At 38.6% G+C, this 18,806-nt stretch overlaps 1 protein-coding gene across 15 annotated transcripts in view; it reads left to right on the forward strand.

The window, feature by feature from the left end:
• MCF2L (MCF.2 cell line derived transforming sequence like) overlaps positions 1-18,806 on the forward strand; it is a 153,966-nt gene that overhangs the window by 89,172 nt on the left and 45,988 nt on the right. For all 15 annotated transcript variants that reach the window (XM_086880227.1, XM_086880212.1, XM_086880213.1 and 12 more), the window contains one exon: positions 7,843-7,957. In XM_086880227.1, coding sequence (XP_086736353.1) covers positions 7,843-7,957 — 115 coding nt within the window. The remainder of the gene's footprint in view (positions 1-7,842; positions 7,958-18,806) is intronic.

Genomic DNA, 18,806 nt, shown 5'->3' on the forward strand with positions numbered 1-18,806 from the left:
AATTATGCTTTATATCTGCTATACAAGCTAAACTGTGGGTCTGCAGTACTGACTGTGCTTTCTGTGGGATGGTGGTAGCACTTGGAAAATAAGATATTTTTTTATGAAGTTGGCTGTTCATGCTTCATTTGAGATTATAGTGTTTAAGCTACAGTTCTTCTCTGGATATTTTATTTTTTTGACTTTCCATGCTCATTCTTATCCATGGGCAGAAAATGTCTCATGAGAGTGTTATGCAAGAATCAGCCTATCTATGAAACTCTAAGTAGGTTTTATGTTTTGCTCCTCTGAAGTGAAGGATAAACCTGGTGACTGTGGTAGATGAGTTGTTGAGTTCCCAAATCTACAACAGTGACTTCAGCACTCAATAAATCCACCTGGCAATGGAGCTTAGTAAGAGCAGCCATTCTTCATTCTATTCTATCTATTCACACTCATGGCAATTAGAATTTTGTGAATAGGTCAGCTGCATTACTGTGACTAGATTGTTGTATTTTATAATTCTTGGGAACTTGAGTGCTAGGCATTTTCATTTCACTGTGGAATTCAGGGTTTTTTTATCCTAATGTTCTCCTGCAGGATGTAGATGGTTAATTCTTTGTGCTGTACCAAACAGTGGTTTTACAGGTTCTGTGAATGAAGGAACAGGGCCGTGTTTGATACTTGATTTATGTACAATTTTTTTGTTGTTAGAAAAAATTGTACATAAAGCTTAAGAGAGGCTTTGCTCTAAGGCCACTTCAGATATTCCCAGTGTGCATGAATGAGACTCTGCTTCTTACTAAGTTGCCTTGGAAAAAGAATCTAAGTACATGACATAAAACTCATTAAAATGAAAGTCCATAGATTACTAATGCCTTTGGTAAAATAGCATACTTGCAGGTATTGCTGAATGTCTTAGATACATTTCTGATTTTAGTTGGCTTTTTAACAGCAAGTGAACGTGTACTTGAGAATTGCTTTAGTTTCTCTAATAGGGTGTATCTAGGTCTCATGGGACATTTACTTGAATAGGGAATGAAACCCAGTCTGTGCCTAAAGGCTGCAGCCCTTCCTGAGCTGCTTTCTGTGTTTTGGTCTAAATCAGGGTCACCTCTTACTTGTGTCTCTCATTGTGCTGAACTGTAGTGGGAATGCTGCAGGAACACCCAAATTAGACTTAAAATTAAACAAAGTTAAGTGAAAACTTCCACTAATGCTTCAGTTTGTCAGTAAATATATCAAAGTGCAATAAAAGCAAGGTTCTTACTACTCCTGCTCTTGCTACTGGCTCTTGCTCAGCAGTGAGGTTGCAGCTTAAACCTAATGGTGTAGCAAGCTGTGCTCAAGGCTTGTACTTAGTCATTCACACAGAAAGTTTATAAACCCCAAAGTTAATATTTTACCTCAGGCACAGTTGTTTACTTTTTGCCTTTTTTCTTTCTGTGGAGCAAGGTCCTTATTGGGGCTAAAATGGTTACTTTTGTTGTTGCTAGGCTATGCTAAGTGTTTTGACTACATGGTTCAGGGTTTCACCTCTTTTACCTTTGCTTTCTTTGGTTACTATTAGTGCAACCACTTTTCCTCCCACGCTGGAAAGGGTTTTCTGACTTTTTTTTTGCTTGTTTGTTTTAGGTTTTTTTTCCCATGAAGGGCCGTGTAAGGTCCATTTAAAAGTCTCTATAAAGTGTATTCCTTCTGTATTCCTCAGTCTTTCATTCATGCTTTGTATTTTCTTTCATAAGGATCTTCTCTTTCCATGATTGCTGTGTGACTTTCATACCCACCCAGCCTCGAGTCTGTCTGCCATCACGATGTACAGGTGTGTTAAAATAAATGCAGATGGAGAAGAGCATACAGACCCCTGTGTATGTTGATATGCATCTTTAATCATTCAAACTCTGTCATGTGCAAATGAGACTCTTGGCCACCAGGAGTACTGAACCAGTTATTTAATTCCCTTTCCTTTGAATGTCGGTTTATGCATTGAACAACTTCAAAGTGTTTCCATTAACGGAATTACAAATATGAGTTCATGCTATTTGCATTTTTGTCTATTGATTCCTAGTTGTTTTTCCTGCCATTGAAAAATTTAATGTTGGTACCAGTTTTCAAAATGCTTTATATTTATATTATTATATTATTTATATTTTTATTTTTATTTTTATACCTTTGATTTTTAAACATACACATATATGCTTATACCTTTATCATTGTAAATAGTAAGCATTTGACTTTGACTAAGTTTATTTTCTAGAAAGTGCTAATGCTAACCTCTGTGGAAGTGACCTGACCACTCCTCACTGGTCAAAATGTTCCCATTGAAGTAGCTCTGGCTGCTGAGTCAGTAAAATTACATTTGAGAATTTCTGAGTGGATCCTGTACCACATACGCTGCAACAGTTAGCCAAAAATATCAGCCTGATTTCTGCTGCTGGTATATACAGCATCTATGTTGTGTATGGACAATGGAAGAGGTATTCCTTAGCAGTCTTTGCCTTCAACAGGTGTAAGCTTAACTACTGTTTTTTATTTACTCTGCTAAACCTTCTGTCTGTAGAGATTTTAAAAAAAATAAAATCAAAGCAAAAATGTAGTAAAGGAAAAGATAAAAAGTGAATCCTTGGCTAAGAGATTTCCAGTTCAAATATGTTCAGATGCAAATTTATGTATTACAATCCAATTTTTAAGCCAGTATATTTGCTGCTGATCAGCCTGGGCAGCTTGTGAAGTTATGCAAGTAAAACTTCTCATTTCAAGGAAAGAACATTTTAATAAATTCCTCTTGGATCTGTTTTTCTTTGCAAAGGACATGCAGTGAAGCTTTTATCCACTCCCTCATTGAAGTCTACATGTAATTTCAAATACTGAATTCTCCAGTTAAGTATATTATGCAAGCAGAAAGGAGAAACTCCTTATCAGAAATGCACAAGCATAATAGCTGAACCATGACAATAGTAAAAAAAATTCTGAAGTAAGCCCTTCTCTCAGTGATGTGAGGAAGTCATGTGAGGATTTTACTTTTGACAGGACTGCAATTTTTAAGCATCTTTTGAACTAAAGTTGTAGATATGAGCCATTCAACAAGGATGATGCTCTTGGATCTTGTGTGTGAACATTGATAACATGGAGACCATATTTTTTCTTATAATCCAAACACTGTTTAATTTGCCTAATAGAATCAGGCCAGGAGACTCTTTGTTCTGCTACCTAATTATATCCAGCTACTTCCTTTTTGTGAGGGTGCTCAGAGTAGTTTTGAGAATGCCTTTTTTTTGTGCAAAGAAGAGCAGACTAGTTAGGGAAACATTACAAAATAATCACTTACTCATCCTTCCTGGAAATAAGTGTAAGCAATTTCTTTGCTGCTGTCAAACTTTGCTGTCCATACAAAACCCCAAACTAGCATGTCTCTTACAGGGTAGTGTGGAGTTACCCTTTTCCCTGTGTCTGCCTGTGCACATGTGTATGTGATTTTTACCAGATATTCAATAAGCAAGTTTTGTCATTTTCCCTGTCAGTATTTTTTTTAATTAAAAAGAATACTAATTAAGTTTCATTTGAGACTGTTTTTAGATACCAAGTTACTAACGTGCTTCTTAATTAGAAATTCTGAAAATGCTGTGTAATTTCCTTGGGTTAGCACTTCCCTATCTCCCAACCTGCTTAATAAAAAAGAAAACAAATGCAGAAGACACAGCAACTGTGATGGGAAAAGTTAGATGTAGCAGAATATAAAGAAAAAGTGCTAAATCACTGGAAACTTTACCAGTCCCATCTCACAATAGCACAGCTAGTTTCCCATGGTTATTTTGTCTATTGTTTTCACCCACAAGACCGTGATGCTCTGGGTACACACAATTTTAGCAATTGGTGATATTGCTGGTGTTAATTGTGTTCAGAAGTTAGGAAGGTGGAGTGTTATTTTCTAAGTACAGTAAGGTAATTTTGCTGCCTAACCTGTGGAGCTAGTACAATTCAATGTTTTTTAAATGTGTGTTTCTCCAAAACACGGGGCTGTCAGTGTTGTAAAAACTGACTTCAGACCAAGGCTTGTAGATCTGTTTAGGAAAGTTCCACCTAACAGGGCTTTGCTAGAATTGTAGAGGTTTATCCACTAAAAAAATTTCCATTTTATGGAGGCAATTTGTTTTGTTTGACACTAAATATGTTAAAGAAGTTTCGTGTGAATACGCTTCCAAAGTCATGTAAAAGTCAATAAATAACAAAATTTTCCATTAATGAATGCTCAAGGAAGTAGGATGGAAGCAGATTTGCTTAATTTAAAGTGGTGTGGTGTTTTTATTTTATTTAATTACTGAAATAAGCTTCAGTCCTCTTTACTTCTACAGTGCATCCATTTATAGCCTGGAAAGTAACAATCCTCTCAGTTGCAGAATGCTTCTCACAGTTGTGTGTTGTAAGACAAGCATCAAAAAATTCTTGGGAATTATTTCAGGTGTGATTGTACCCACTTAAGGACTGCTGTGTTCTCTTCTGCTCTTTGCAATAAACAAAAACTAAAGCTGGCACTCAAGTGGCATTTGTATAATATTTCATAGAGAAATGCTGCTGAATGTATTTCAGCATTTTCATAGAATCACAAGATGGATTGGGTTGGCAGGAAACCTTAAAGACCATCTAGGCAATCCCTGCTCTGCCATGAGTAAAGGCATCTTTCCCTAGATCCCCTCAATCTGACATTTTCGTAGTCAGAGCAGGGATAATATTTTTTTAATGAAAATAAAAGGATTTGTTATACTTTCAGAAATTTACGTTTAAAGAAATAAGGGCTATGACTAGACTAAGAAAAATGCTCTTAATGCTCTCAGGTACTTGATGGTCATAAAAACACATAAAACTATTAAATTCCAGTTGTGTAGCACATCCCTGTGTAAAACTAGGACAGCAGGTTTGTGTGTGCCTCTGTGGACAGAACTTGTCCAGCAAATCAGTTAAGGCTGTTCAACAGACGTAGCTGGAATTTCAGGACTCTGAGCTAGAGGAGAATGTGAAAGAGGTGATTTTCCAGTGGTTCAGACTGAGGTAGTTAGATGTAATCACTGTGCCAACTGACCTGAATTTATTAAATTATTGTTAGATTACTAATTTTTGTATGGTGATTAAAATTGCAGTAACTCATTTTATAAATGACTATGTATGTGTTATTTGCATGAGTTGTAGCACTCACAAATTCATCTGTCTTTTTTTTGTAATCAGGTGTATATAATTCTGAGGTGCTAGAAAATTATTATTATATGGATTCATTTTAATAAGCAGTTTGCATTTTTTGCCTTAAACCTGTATTTCAAAAGGGATAAGAGAAGTGAAATTGTTCAGTACTTGTCATTTGAATGCTTTCCCTCTCACTAAAACCGAAATCAACAACGATAAAACCCCTCTTAGCTTCCTAAACTTTTTATCACTTCCCCCTAACTTCTGTGGCTTGATTTACTTCTGGCTGAAGAGAAGAAAATCACATTTTACACAGCTAATTTTATGAACTGTGTAATGCTGCTTTTGCAGAAGTGAAGAAAAATGAGGAAGAAAAGAATGATTCTGAATAAAGGATAAAAATAACATTTCTGCACCAAGTTCATTAAGAAATAAAGGACACTTAAAAAAGTGAACTCACTATTTTTTTCTATTCTTTAACATCAACAAAATCAATATGTAGGATTTTTACTTTGCTTTATTTCACATGCCCTTTTTGTGAATTTCTCTGACAAATGCTCCTTGTAAAGCAGGGGCTGCTTTGTCTAGAGTGACTTGTCTTCCCTTGATAGCCATATATTTAATCACAGAATCACGAGGTTGGGAGAGACTGTCATGATCATCAAGTCCAACCCATAAAGTTACAATACAGAGAGCAGCTTCTGTAAGTCAGCATTGTTAAAGCTAAAATTTAATAAGAAATCCTTATGTGTAGCATTTCAGGTCACTCTTTTGAGCAGCAGGGTTCTGATAAGGAAAAGCAGTTGAGGAGCATCTGAAGGTGTGTGTGTGCTCAAGTGGCCCAGCAGGGAAACACCAAAGAAAAAGATAATCAGTGAAGAACAACCTTCTAGGAGTTCAGGGCAGAGTCATCTCCAGCCAAGACAACCACAGATGACTGTACTACAAACTGAAAATGAATAGGCTGTCACCAGGCAGGATGGCTCTATTTGCTCTTGACAATCAGTGGTGGTCTGGGAACTTCCTGAAAATCCTAGTCCAGACTTCTGCTTTTAGGACGTGTCCTGCAAGTCAGTTGTTGTTAGTCTTTTGTTTCATATTTCCTATTTATAGTAATTAAGTAGAACAACACAAGTAACCAATGAAGATACCACAAATAATGTATGATTGTGGCTAAAAATAGTTACTCTAGAGAGAGCAGAGCACCTCATAAGCAACAGAAATAACCATTATCATGCTTTTAACAAGAGAGGAAAATGCTTTAGTTGTGAGAGCTTGGGTAGAACAAAAACCAATAGAATCAAAATTGTTCTTAACTTATATTTGTGTTGTAAATATTTGTAGAGCTAAAATTAGCTCCCTTGACTCAGTGCTGCATGTTTAGATGTGTCATAAAGGTCATATTTGCAAACTTGTGATATTTGCATAATAGTTGCATTTTCTTGCTGTCTGAATACATCCAGAGCACGTAATTTTTTTCATGTGTTTTGATTCCAAGAGCTTCACAGTGTCAGCACCGTGATGTCTGTAAGCTGGTAAAATGGAAATCAGTTTCACCACAAATTAACAAAAGATACTATCTGAGCTCTTCTAATTATATGTGGTTTGGAGGGAAGCTGTGATTTCTTTTATCAAATGAATCTGAGTTCGAATATTTCTCTTCTTTTTCCTGTGAGGTTAGATGCAAAGAGCCTGGAAGTGGGTAATAGTCTTCACAAATCACTGTTGCTCTCATAATTGGTGTTGTTGATACAGTTTAATGCTGATTTCTGCACAGTTACCGGATTTCAAGGATGGAAAAAATATCCTTGTTATTTGAAAACAGTAATTTTTTGTTGCTTTTCTTCTCCTGTTGAGCTATGAAGCAAAGATAACTTCCCAGCAGTGTGTTCCTGCCACCCCAGAGCAGTTAACTTTATGCAGGTGCTAGAGCTCAGCAAGCCCCTTGTCCTACCTGTCTTTATGAATATATACTTGTTAAAGACATGAAACACTAATAATGCCTTTCAAAAGAAATTATTACATGGTGCATGTAAGAATGTATGCGAAGAAGCATTGTGTCCCTGAATTGTACCCAGTGGTGCAAATGATATCTAGCTCATCAGCAGCTCTGCTGCAGTGTAGGTGTTCAGCTCTGCTTTACCTTCTGTACATAATCTGGGAATGGGAAATCTCATTTGAAACACCCACGCTCATTTCTTTTATTGTTCTGCCCCTTCTGTTTCACCAACCTGGAAGCAAAGCAGCCAACTGAGCAGGGCAGAGGGTGTTGCATGAATGAATTCCAGCTGGTAAGAGGGTTGAGTTCAGTTCAAGATGGAGATTCGCCTACTTAATTCTGAATTAACTTTTTTTTTTTTTGTTTCTAATTTGGTTGATTTCTTTCTCCCGATTGCTTCTACTGACACGCAGCTGACGTTTATCAGCAGAAAGTCGCACTGCCATCTGGTGTCAGAACTGCTCATAGGAGCCAAGGCATTTGCCCAGGAAAAATCTAATGTGGTGAAATCCTTTCTATAAAACTTCCTAAGCACTGGAAAAGAGAGAGACTGTTCAAAATAAACTGTCCACACATGAGCCCTGAAAAAAAAAAAAAATAAAAGAAAAAATGCAGTTGTTTTATTACTGGGAAATTTCAGTCTGGGTAAAGAGACTTGAATGTAAATGCATTTGCTGCTTCTTTTGTAGGTGGAAGAGGGGGAGATGGCTGCCCTGTTATCACCTTTCCAGACTATCCAGCTTTCAGTGAGATTCCTGAAAAAGAGTTTCAGAATGTCCTGACCTACCTGACAAGCATTCCAAGGTGAGCACCTGTCTGGAAGAAAATATTATCTACCAAGGGACTTCACACATTTGATCCCTTACATGTGGTGTAAAAGTCAGGCCTGGTATTTAATTAAAGAAATGGAAAATTAAGCTTATGGTGCAGATTCACAAAGTGTTGGTTAGTGCCATCTATCTAAGGTAGCTGTTAGATAAATTGTGTACTGCTATTTATATTTAATCAGAAAACTACTTCCTGTTGTTATTGGAATATAAGTTCCATGATAGACATCATCCTCTTGTGTCTTCAAGATACACCCTTGTATCTTAGAATGCAATATTCTGTGTTTCAATTGAGCACATGTATAGTTGTGCATGCTAATTCCTGGGTGCTGCTCAGGATATTATGCACTGAGGGAACACTCTGTATCTACATGCAGAGGTTTGTCCTCACCACTTGAGCTGTTTCCCTGGCTTAGCTGAACATACTGCCTGCAGACTTACAGAGTTTTGTCTGAGGGTGCAAAGCAAGCCCAAGGATTAATTCTGAGTCTCTCAGAGGGCACAGTGGTGTCACCAACTCAATAAACATTGTGATTTTTGTTGACAGTCTGTTAAGGAATTAAATAGTGGGCTCAAAATCCTGATGGAGGCAAGGATTAGAATAGACAAGACTATTGATTGGAAGGCAAGTAGTAGAATAGACAAGACTAGACTTAGACTTCAAGAGAGGAAATTTTGGGCTTATTCAGGGAACTGGTAGGTGGGATACAAAGGAAGGCAGTTCTGATGAGTAAATCTGCTGCAGAAGGCTGCCAAGTTTCGAAGGACAGCATTCTCCAAGTCCAGGAATGGTACGTCCTGGAATGTGAATAGACGTAACAGGAGACTGACCCCACTGTCTGAAAGCAGACTTATGACTGAGATACAAAGGCAGCATACAGGAGGTGAAAGCAAGGACAGGCTACAAAGGAAGAATGTAGATACATTGTCCAAACACGTAGGGATGGCATCAGAAAAGTCAAAGCACATCTGGAGCTGAGGGACAAGAAATAAGGGACATCAAGGACCACTTGAAAAAACTTCCCGTGCTTTAGCAGTACAGGAATAAACAAAGAGAATGTGGAGCTGTGCTGAATGGACTGGGCAAATTACTAGCAGCCAAAACAGATGAGGCTGAGACACTTGAGCTCTTCACTTCAATCTTCTCTGACAGTGTCTCCCAGGCCTGTGTGTTCAGAGAGGGAGTTCAAGGAGGAGAATGGCAAGCAATGGCTGAGGACAAAATCAAGCATCTCTTGAGAAACCTTGACCCAAATCTAGTGTTTGGGATAAGATGAGCTGCTTTGTGAGTGCTGAGGACACTGTCATAGTAAGGTTGCTCTCTATAATCATTGAAAGGTTTTGAGATTAGAAGTAACCTCACTTTGATCTGTGAGAAAATTATGGAGTGAGTCCTCTTAAAACACACTTTTGGGCACATAAAAGAAGGAGGTGATGGGGAGTAGCTAGCATGAATTAAGTAATTGTGCTTGACCAGCCTATTTCTGTGATGACAATGCATCAATGAGGCAAATCTGTGCGTGTCTTTTGCCTCACCCTAAGCAAGACTTTCAACTCAGTTTGCCCCAGCACTCTTATATTCACTTTGAGTTGTTATATTTTGGCAGGTGGGCTGCTGGGTGGGTAAGTCCTTGGATTATTAGGCTCAAAGAGAAGTGTTTATTGGCTGATACTTTATCTGGAGACAGACTTCCTCAGGGAACTGTACATATCCATGCTGTCTGATGTCCTTGGATCAAGGATCTGGAGTAGGAGATGGAGTGCATCCTCATCAGGTTATACTTGATGTAATCAGCCCCTCCTGGTTGTATTCTTAATCCCTAGTTTGTCAGGGAATGAAACCCTGAAGCTCAAAGCCAGTTTTTGCATTTTCTTTGTTCATCCTTGTGGTGGTTAAAGTGCATGGGGCTAAGCATCCCTTGATTGTATCTTGGGTACTGTTTCTGCAAATAATTATATTCTAAATTCACATCTGCTTCTCTTTTAGAAAGTCCTTGGTGGTGCACTTCATGGTGGCCCACCAATCTTCTGCACAGAGTGGGGTTCATGTGAGAAATTCTGATCAGAACAAAGAGCATCTGGTACAGTGGTGGAGCACTGAGTGCATCCCAGCACACCACTTTGATAGGAGCTGTCTTTCAGGAGGTTTTTCTTTCAGTTGCTCCTACTTGACAACAATTACTCTGTGAATATTGAGCCAGAAGTGGCCATTCCTTAAGTCTGGCTGTTCTTCTGGGATTTCCTTGTTTCTTTAATTTGTAAGTATTTAGAAAGAGAGGACTGTTCTTTGTAAACAAAGGAGGAAGCCCCCCTGTCTAGATGTTAAGAATAAGGTATTCACTATTGTGAATATAACATTCTCTAGGTTTAAAGTGATGACAGTTCAATTTCAAACATTGTAAAAATAATGCTGTTGTTAAGATACTGATAAATGTGCCGCCTTTTTGTGTCTGAGGATCAACAGAACTTCAAAGGGCTTATGACAGGCTTATGACATTCCTGACTGATATCTTTGCTAGCAGTGTCAGAAGCTTACTGTGTAAAATTGTGTTTGTGAGGCCTTGTGCAGGTTTATAGGAATGAAAAACTACAGAAGGGACACTAGTCAGATGCCAGCGTCTTGGAAAGATGTTTTGCTATTGATATGTTACATATATTGATACCTGTATCATAAGAGGGGCAGTGCTGCTGTTCTTGAACTGGGATATTTCTTGGTGCTCTTAAAGGAAGTGTAAGGTAGGATTTTTTCCTGCTATCTTAGTGTTCAGATACTGGTTTAGGTGCTTTGGAAGTGACTTTTAAAGGAAGTGGAGGCAGTTAGTTTTTAGTTTTTAGGTTGGTTAAAGAGGTGTAAGGAGTACAGATTTACAGAAAGGATGGAAATGCCACTCACAACTCTTACACAGGGACTGCCCTCCCAGGTTATTGTCATTTGGCTTATCAGATGTGTAACACTCTCTTTCGGCTGCTCTGACAGACTAAGGGGAAATGGACTTTTCTAAGAGTAGAGACAGCAGAGCACAGACACATTTGGAGCCACCTCAGTTCCTCAGAAAACTGCTTGTTCTACTTGGCCCTGTACAAGATCACAGCAAGGGGTTGGCAGCAGTAATTCAAACCTCATTGTCTGACTGCCTGGAGTCGCATGTTAAGGGAAATTATATTTCATGGGGTTGACAGTAAGGAGCTACTAAGAGCTTCATAAGAAAAGATCTTTCTGTGCTCTGCAGTAGTGTTCACCCAATAGTATATTTACTGGTACAATAAATCTTAGCAGTTACTGCAGGTTTTCAAGATCTCTTCCCAAGTGAAAGAAGGCTAGCTTAGGACTTTGTTGAAAGGGGAAAAACTGAATCCTCTCAACCTACCTTTTTATTCCTTCTAATTTTATAGATAAACATGACCTTGTCACCTCTTGCTGTGTCCTTGTTTTGTATTATCTAAACACTGGGTTTCACAGGTTTTTTCTGTGTGAACTTTCTCCTGTCTTTTTCACAATAAATTTAATCATGAAACAAAAAAAAATATCTTGCGGGGTACCTTGCATTTAGGAATAGAATTGTTAAAAGTTGCATGTTATCAACTTTTGGATCATGGAGTAGAATAGTGTAAATAGTAGAGCTCTTAGCATGTCCTTAGATGTGTAAATGCCTGATACATGAGGATGTTAAGAAGGGACACAGTGGAAAGGGAATACCTCATCTCAGTTTAAAGGTACTCAGTTAACCTTGGTGCAACCGTATAACATTAAGCAGAGAGCTGAACCATATTCTTCAGGTGGGTGTTGTTAATGTTGCAAGGTAAATTCATGTTCCATAGGTGGCTGGATAAAATGTGATGTCTAACATATGGTTTGTAGTAATCTCAAAATATTCAGTACAGATTGTTGCCATAATGTGTGACAACAGTCCTGTGCCTATGTACTGAAATATCGCTGCTGTGTCAGGAAAAAAACCAATGGATTAAGGATGAGTACAATAGACAGCAGAAGATTGCAGCTAATGCTTTTATAACTTCTGTTTTGGTACTGAAATAGATGTTGTAAAGGTATCTGTGTAATGCTTCTGAAGCAGGTTTTTCCTTTGAGCAAATAATATTATTATTGAAATTTAAGATAAAGTTTTATTAAAAAGGTGAGAATTGTCTTAGAAAAATACGTAGGCTACCCAAGTAGGAGAATCCATGGCAGTACTTTCTAGGAAGAGTAGTTTAACTGAAATGCTGAATTGGTACAAATACTTAACATGTAAATATTGATCCACATGAATTAATAGTTCTTATCAATGGAGTTGTAGAATACAGTAATATCTCTAGATAAAGTGTAAGAAGTGGCAACTTTAAATTCAATGTGTTTCAGTAGAGGACAGTCAGCCATGTCTTGCATCCTTTTGGGATATTTTGGGATTATGTAGTTGGTCTGATTCTCCTTCTGCAGAGAACATCTCCTATTGCTTCACTCTGTGAGTCCCTTGGGGATGACTGCTGAGCTCAGTAGGAAAAAAAAGCCCCACAGATGAAGGTTCTCTTCTCCCTTAGCTGAGGAAAAAACACACAACCTCCAAACACCATCATTCTTACTGCGTAGTGGGAGAGGCAGCTGTGCAATGTGCCTTTTACATCACATGTACTGAGGCTGAAGGAAGAATATTGCATTTCAGGGCATTCAGTTTTGAAACTGAAAACTCTGTTTTGAAAGTTTGGGATTTTTTAATTTTTCTATTGATCCTGGTAAATAGACTTTTAAGATTTGCAGTGTACCTTGAAGGCAGGTGTTATTCATATTTAATTTATCTTCATCACAGCTGTTCCTTGAAATGTATTTTATTAGCTTAAGTGTGTACACATTTCTGGTATATGAATTTACCAAATATGGATAGCAGCATGACAACTTGCTCCAAAAGAAATTAATAGATAATTGCTGTGGTTAAAAAAAACTTAACTACACAGTATTTCTCAACATATGGTTTTGCTTCTGGTTAATTAGCAGTTTCTACTGCAATTAGAAAACAATACACTGTTTATGAGAACAAAAGAGTATAGTTTTAATGCTTTTCTTTCCTGCTCATATAGGCTCATCTTTGAAGAAAGAGAGCAAGCTAAAATTCTTGTGGTCACAAGAGATTAAAAAGCTAATATTTTAAAAGTATAAAGCTGAGTCTTAAACACAAAATCCCTTTCAGGAGAAATAAGTAGTGTAGATTAGAAAATTCAGAACAGGTTTTGATGGCCTGTTTAAGTCCCATATTGCTGATTAAGCACGATACATGGGCCTGTTTTGCTTGTATTCTCCCAGAGCCTTGTACAGCTTCTCTTTGTAATGCTGTTCTGTCCTACTGCATGATCTTGAGAATAACTCAGGTTAACTTGGCACCTTCAGCAGTTTCCTGTTTTGAAAGGTGTCCGTCAGTTTCCTGCCCGGGAGAGCGTCCCCTTCTTTGAAATTCCTGAAGGTTTACAAATGCTTGAACACCATGCAGCCTTCCAAAAACTCCTGTTGTTTTTGGTCCTCTCTGGTGTAGGAAACTAGGGAGCCATCCTGTCCAAGTAACAGAACAGAACGAGATGACCTCTGAAAGCGTTGATGTCCGACAGCCCAGCAGCTCCGTAGTTAGGGTTTGCTAAGCTTCAGGAAGACCCCCTCCTTCTTTGCTATACCAGCTTCCCATTGTTTGGGATAGCACTGGAAAACTGAGAGAGAAATGTGTGTGCTAAGCCTCTCAGTGTGTCCAGACCTGTGTGGGCACAGCAAAGCATGATGAGGTGGATTTTTTAGGTAGTGACCAGAAGGACACGCAGCAGCATGGCATGGGTGTTGCTGGAGCTAGCAAACCTCTGTGCAGGGACACAGGAGAGCTCAGGCCTCACACAGCTTGGGCCTGGCCAGTCTCCTCGACACAGATCCACCACTGTGCTCTGAAAGCAGCAGTGTTGGGGTAATGATGTGTTTTGAGCCTGTAAGTCTGTCAGGGTCCAGCAAAGAGCCGGTGTGGGAGGGTAACTGCCTGTGCTTGCTCATTTATCTGCAAACTGAATGGGCAGCCCACCACTAGATAAGAGCTAAGCACTTTTGTTTTATGGAGTGCCAGGGATGAACATCACCACGTAATGGGAAAGAGGTGCCAAAAAACAGATGCTCTGACAATTCATACTGACGTGCTCAGCAACAGCTTTGCAGCTTCAGTTTATTTCTGTCAGCTGTGCTTAATTTCGCTGCCCTCCTCTTTGTTGGATTACAATCCAGGCTGAAGATATGAAACCTGTACCCTGCTGTTACCTTGGCAGCCCCTCAAATTTGTCAGTGAGAATATCCCAGGACTTCCAGCAAAATCTATCACGCTGGGTGTACCCTTCCTTTCTCAGAGCACAGCTGCCAAACAGTTGTAAATACCATATGTTGCTGTAGGCAGACAGGGAATGTAAGGTCTTAGGTTTGACTAAGAGTGTTGTATCTTAAATTTGAAGCTTTTGTGTCAGATACATACCCTCACAAGATTAAGGTCAAAGCCCAAATTGTTACTTAGAATCTGAATTTTCACTAGGTTTAGAAATATTTACACTCGTTTCAAGGTCTTTTAAGTGCCTTAAACTTGTTTTAAAGCCCAGCCCTGTGCAGGTAAAGCCTTTCCAGTCTTTAAATCCCATTTACACTTTTAGGGTTTAGAGGATTTGGGTAGTATGTATGACACACACCATCCGGTGGTAAATTTAGTCTGCTAATAAGACAAAGTAAATTAAGCACTGTAAAATTGTGAAAGTTAATTACTAGAATTCTGGACTGTCACACAGGGGTTTTTATTAGTCCAGTATTAAATTCAGAGAATTTAACACCCTATTTAAGTGTAATGGCACAGTTCTGAAATAAATTGTGCAGCATTCCCTGTAAGGTTGTTCCAATACTTTTTGCAGTAGCATTAGTGGTTGTTGCAGTGTCCTGGAAATATGTATAGTTCCAATATTGCAGTTCTGAGTAGGTGTAAAAATGTTTTTATGGCGTTGGGCTCAATAGTTCTAAAATGAGGGTCACACAGGCTTTCTGTTGCTCAATTTACTTAAGCTTAAACCAACATGGAGCCTTTTTGCCTTTATTGACCTATTTATCCTTAATTGTCCCTCCAGGATAACGTGACCTACTTCAGCCATCTGTAGTTAAGTCTAAATGTGTCCTCAAAGTTGTTGTCTTTCTTCAGACAGTCCTTCTAAAAGCAGCTCTGCATGACCTGAAGAAATCATGCTGTGTTTTCCATTTAGAAAATTATAACTCTTCCTTAAAAACTCTTATTTTACTTAATTTCACGCACTAAAAGAGGATCTGTTAAGCAATGATTGTTAAATTAATTTTTCTTTCACCTGCAAAAATGCATTCAGGTCGCTCTGATTTTAGTTCCTTGGTGGGATAAAGCTTGTGGGGTTCTGGGCAGCCAGAACTAGATGATCTTCTAGGTCCCTTTCAACCCAAGTCATTCTATGAATTTATGAAGTTACCATAAAAAAGGCTGATGGGTACCATGGAGAGGCAATAAAGTGCACGTGGTACAAGCAGATGTCCAGGCCTAGGCAGATGATGATGCCTGGACACTTTAGTTGTTATTTTTAACCCTGGCTACATTCCCTTGGCTTCCCCCCCCAACAGCATAAGCTTTTTGGAGCAGAAAGAAGGTCAGCATATATGTTGGAATGTAGCCAGCATTACTGTCTTCCACTTGTGGTTAAGGAGGAATTGCTGAAAGTGGAAGAGGGGCTGATTTGAGGAGCTAAAGGAGCACAGGAGATAAAGAGCAGATATAGGCACCAATGAAGGAAGATACTGATGCCCATAGCTCTGAATCTGAGTGGGTAGATAAAAGAAGTATGACTTGGATGTTATATAAATAGGCATAAATATTTTAAATAAGGTGTGTACCAGTGCTGTCCATTTGGCTGAGGAATATAAGCAGTGCTTGAGACAGAATTACCTCACATAAATGTGTTGAGGTTTGTATCCAAAAATTTCAAGAGAGCTAGTTCTGTGCAGAACAAAGACTTCTGGTTGCTTTTGGGACCAAGACTGGAGGGCAGCTCTCCTGTTTGTCAGTGAGTTGGCATTTGCCTTGTTGCCAGGACGTCTCTGATAGTTGCCCATCTTCCTTGTGGGCTCTTGGTCTGGTGGCAGTGCAGTGAGCTGTTGTCACAGTCCTCTGGTGACTGAGGAATTTTCAGATCAGGCATAGGCCTACACATAACCACTTCTGGCTGTCTGGCCTACAATCATTGTGAAGTTTGGACGAGACTTGAGTTTTGAATTGTTAATAACTGCTTAGACAAAGCTCTTTGAAGTTGCTCTCATTATTTTTTCTCCTGTTTTAATTTTCTGTTTTTTCTTCCTGCTTTTAAGATCTCCTGTCACTGACACAACATCATGTGCAATTATTCTTGCCTATGCTTATAAAGTGGCAAAAGGCATTTATTTTCATGGTGTTACTCTGCCAGGCTGTATGATTCTGCTCATCTCTTCTGCTTCATGAGCAAATTTTAATAACTTGCCTATGATGGTTTTTATTTATGCCACTTCACAACCCAACATCCATCTAAATTCTTCTTTGCTTGCTTGCTGAGAGATCCTAAAATGCAAATTTGGTTATCTGATGGTTCCCAGTCCTGAGAAAATTGCAATACAGTGTGTTTTAGACATGCCTGGGGCATGAACTAATAACAGCTCAGACCAAAATTAAGCATTATAGGAGAGGAAGGAGGGAAGGTTCTCATCAGTGGTACCCTGGATAAGATTTAGGGAGAGTTAGCTGAAATGTGGAGAAATAAGAAAAAAAATATTCATAGTTGAGGCAGGGAAATGCATCAAATTTCTTATCTGAACCTTGTCTAATGACGAAGCTTTATCAGGTTCAGCTCCAACACAGAAGCTCAGATTTTCTTAATTTCCTGTGCAGCTTCATCCGTATCTGTGAAGGGAAGACAATAACTATCAAAACCAAAATAGACAGTGTAAATGTTTTGGGTTTTTTAATGTACATTTAAAAATAAATCTATTCACAGAATTTCAGTATAGAATTAATTAGACTGTAGAATAGCATGCATGTTGGTTTTTTGGGGGTGGAGGGAAGGAAAAACATTTTTATTTTCAAAATCAGATTTGAAGCATAAGCGTCAAGAAGAAATGGTGCCTCATTGCTTGCAGGTTGTGCTGCTGCTTTGGAGTGTCACAGCATCAGCTGTGTAGGGTGAAATGCAGCTGTTAGTGCCAGGAGCTTAAAAGATAGTAATTTTTACTTGGCATTCAGTGATTTTGGATAGACCACTAGAGGCTGCACTTGCATAACAGCACTTCTGGCTGTCTTATTTTAAATTTCTTCTGCTGGAATTCCTGCTCTTTCTTATATTTCATCATGAACAGTGGCCAGCCTTAGTTTGAGCTGTGTAGGTTCTGCCTTCCGCAGTCACAACTCATTGAGCTGGCTATGGCAGGGCTCAGTAATCAAACAGAACTAATTTTTCTACATCAAGAGCCTTCTTTTGTGTTGAAGCACAGTCCAGGTTGCTCACTGGTGAAGCAGGGTAAAGAGTTGATGGCAAGCTTTTTCCCTGGCTCCAGAGATGAGGATATGGAGAGATAGGTGCAGTGCAGTGACTTCCACACCACCAAGCACCAGCTTTGAATTCAGCACCTCAGGAAGCTTGAGGTGAGCCTGTTCCTTAGGTCTGCTTTGGATGATTTTTTGATGAGATAGAAGAGGTGGACACTTCTGCACTAGCTGACTTCTTAAGTGTTTTCAGCTGAAGAGACAGAGGTTACAGAAACTAAAGCCAAAATTATATTAATTCTGTGTGAAATGATAGAATTAATGTATGAAGTTGTTAATCATTGTGTTCCTATTTTTGCCCCATAGACAGTGCCATGTACCATAAATAGAGTGCACCTGTAATTTCTGTTTTTTCTCATAAATATTCCTGGAATAAGAACTGATTACTGATAGACACCTCAGCTGAAAGTGATTCTGGTAGGAATCTGAGATGTTACAAATGAGTATCACCACAAGATGTCAGGCCCACCGTTTGAGTGGCAGCCAAAATGTCATGCCAGTTTGCTTTAGGGGCCCAGCAGGTCTGCTAGGTAGCCAAAGAGCTTCATCTGGGTGTTCATAAATTCTGCCTTTGATAGGAGCAATTCTGTCCTCAGATTTGTTCAGTATGCTTGACCTCAGTTAGACATACATCTACATCTGTGGCAGAACTTGGCAACAAATTGCTGTTTTCTGTCTAGGTGACTGAATGCCATGACAGCAGCATGCAGTTGTGTATGCAGCCATCTGAAAAATACATTTTCATTCCATTTATTTTCTTGGCAGATGGTTTCTTTGCCACTGATATCTCAATTACAATGCAAATCTCAAATTTTCTGTTGTCGAAATAGAAAATATAATTCTAAAGTTTGCTAATTTAGCACAAGTGTAGTTAATAGGAAAGTATTACTGTCCAGCTTTCAGAACACTTCCAACTTGTCTTCGGGGTATAATTACTTTATGATTACCTATGAGGTAATTCTATGAATATCAAAAATGATAAATTGCAAGTTCATACTATAATTTGTAGCATTATGTAACTTTATAACATATAAACATGTTACATTTGTAACACATTCTAAAGGATTATAACTTCTTTTATTTGCAGGCTATTTTTCAGTTAAATACTTTTTAATTAAATTTAATTTAAGTGCAAGTTTTTAGAAAACTCAGTAAGATCTGAAATAGCAGCAGCAGCATTACAAAGCAGTATTCAGCTTAGATACAGTGTTAAAACCTACAGGCTCACTTTGCAATTTTAATGAGGAAGTT

This window comes from Cyanistes caeruleus, chromosome 3 (genome assembly GCF_971803275.1).
Source record: "Cyanistes caeruleus chromosome 3, bCyaCae1.hap1.1, whole genome shotgun sequence".
NCBI classification, from domain to species: domain Eukaryota; kingdom Metazoa; phylum Chordata; class Aves; order Passeriformes; family Paridae; genus Cyanistes; species Cyanistes caeruleus.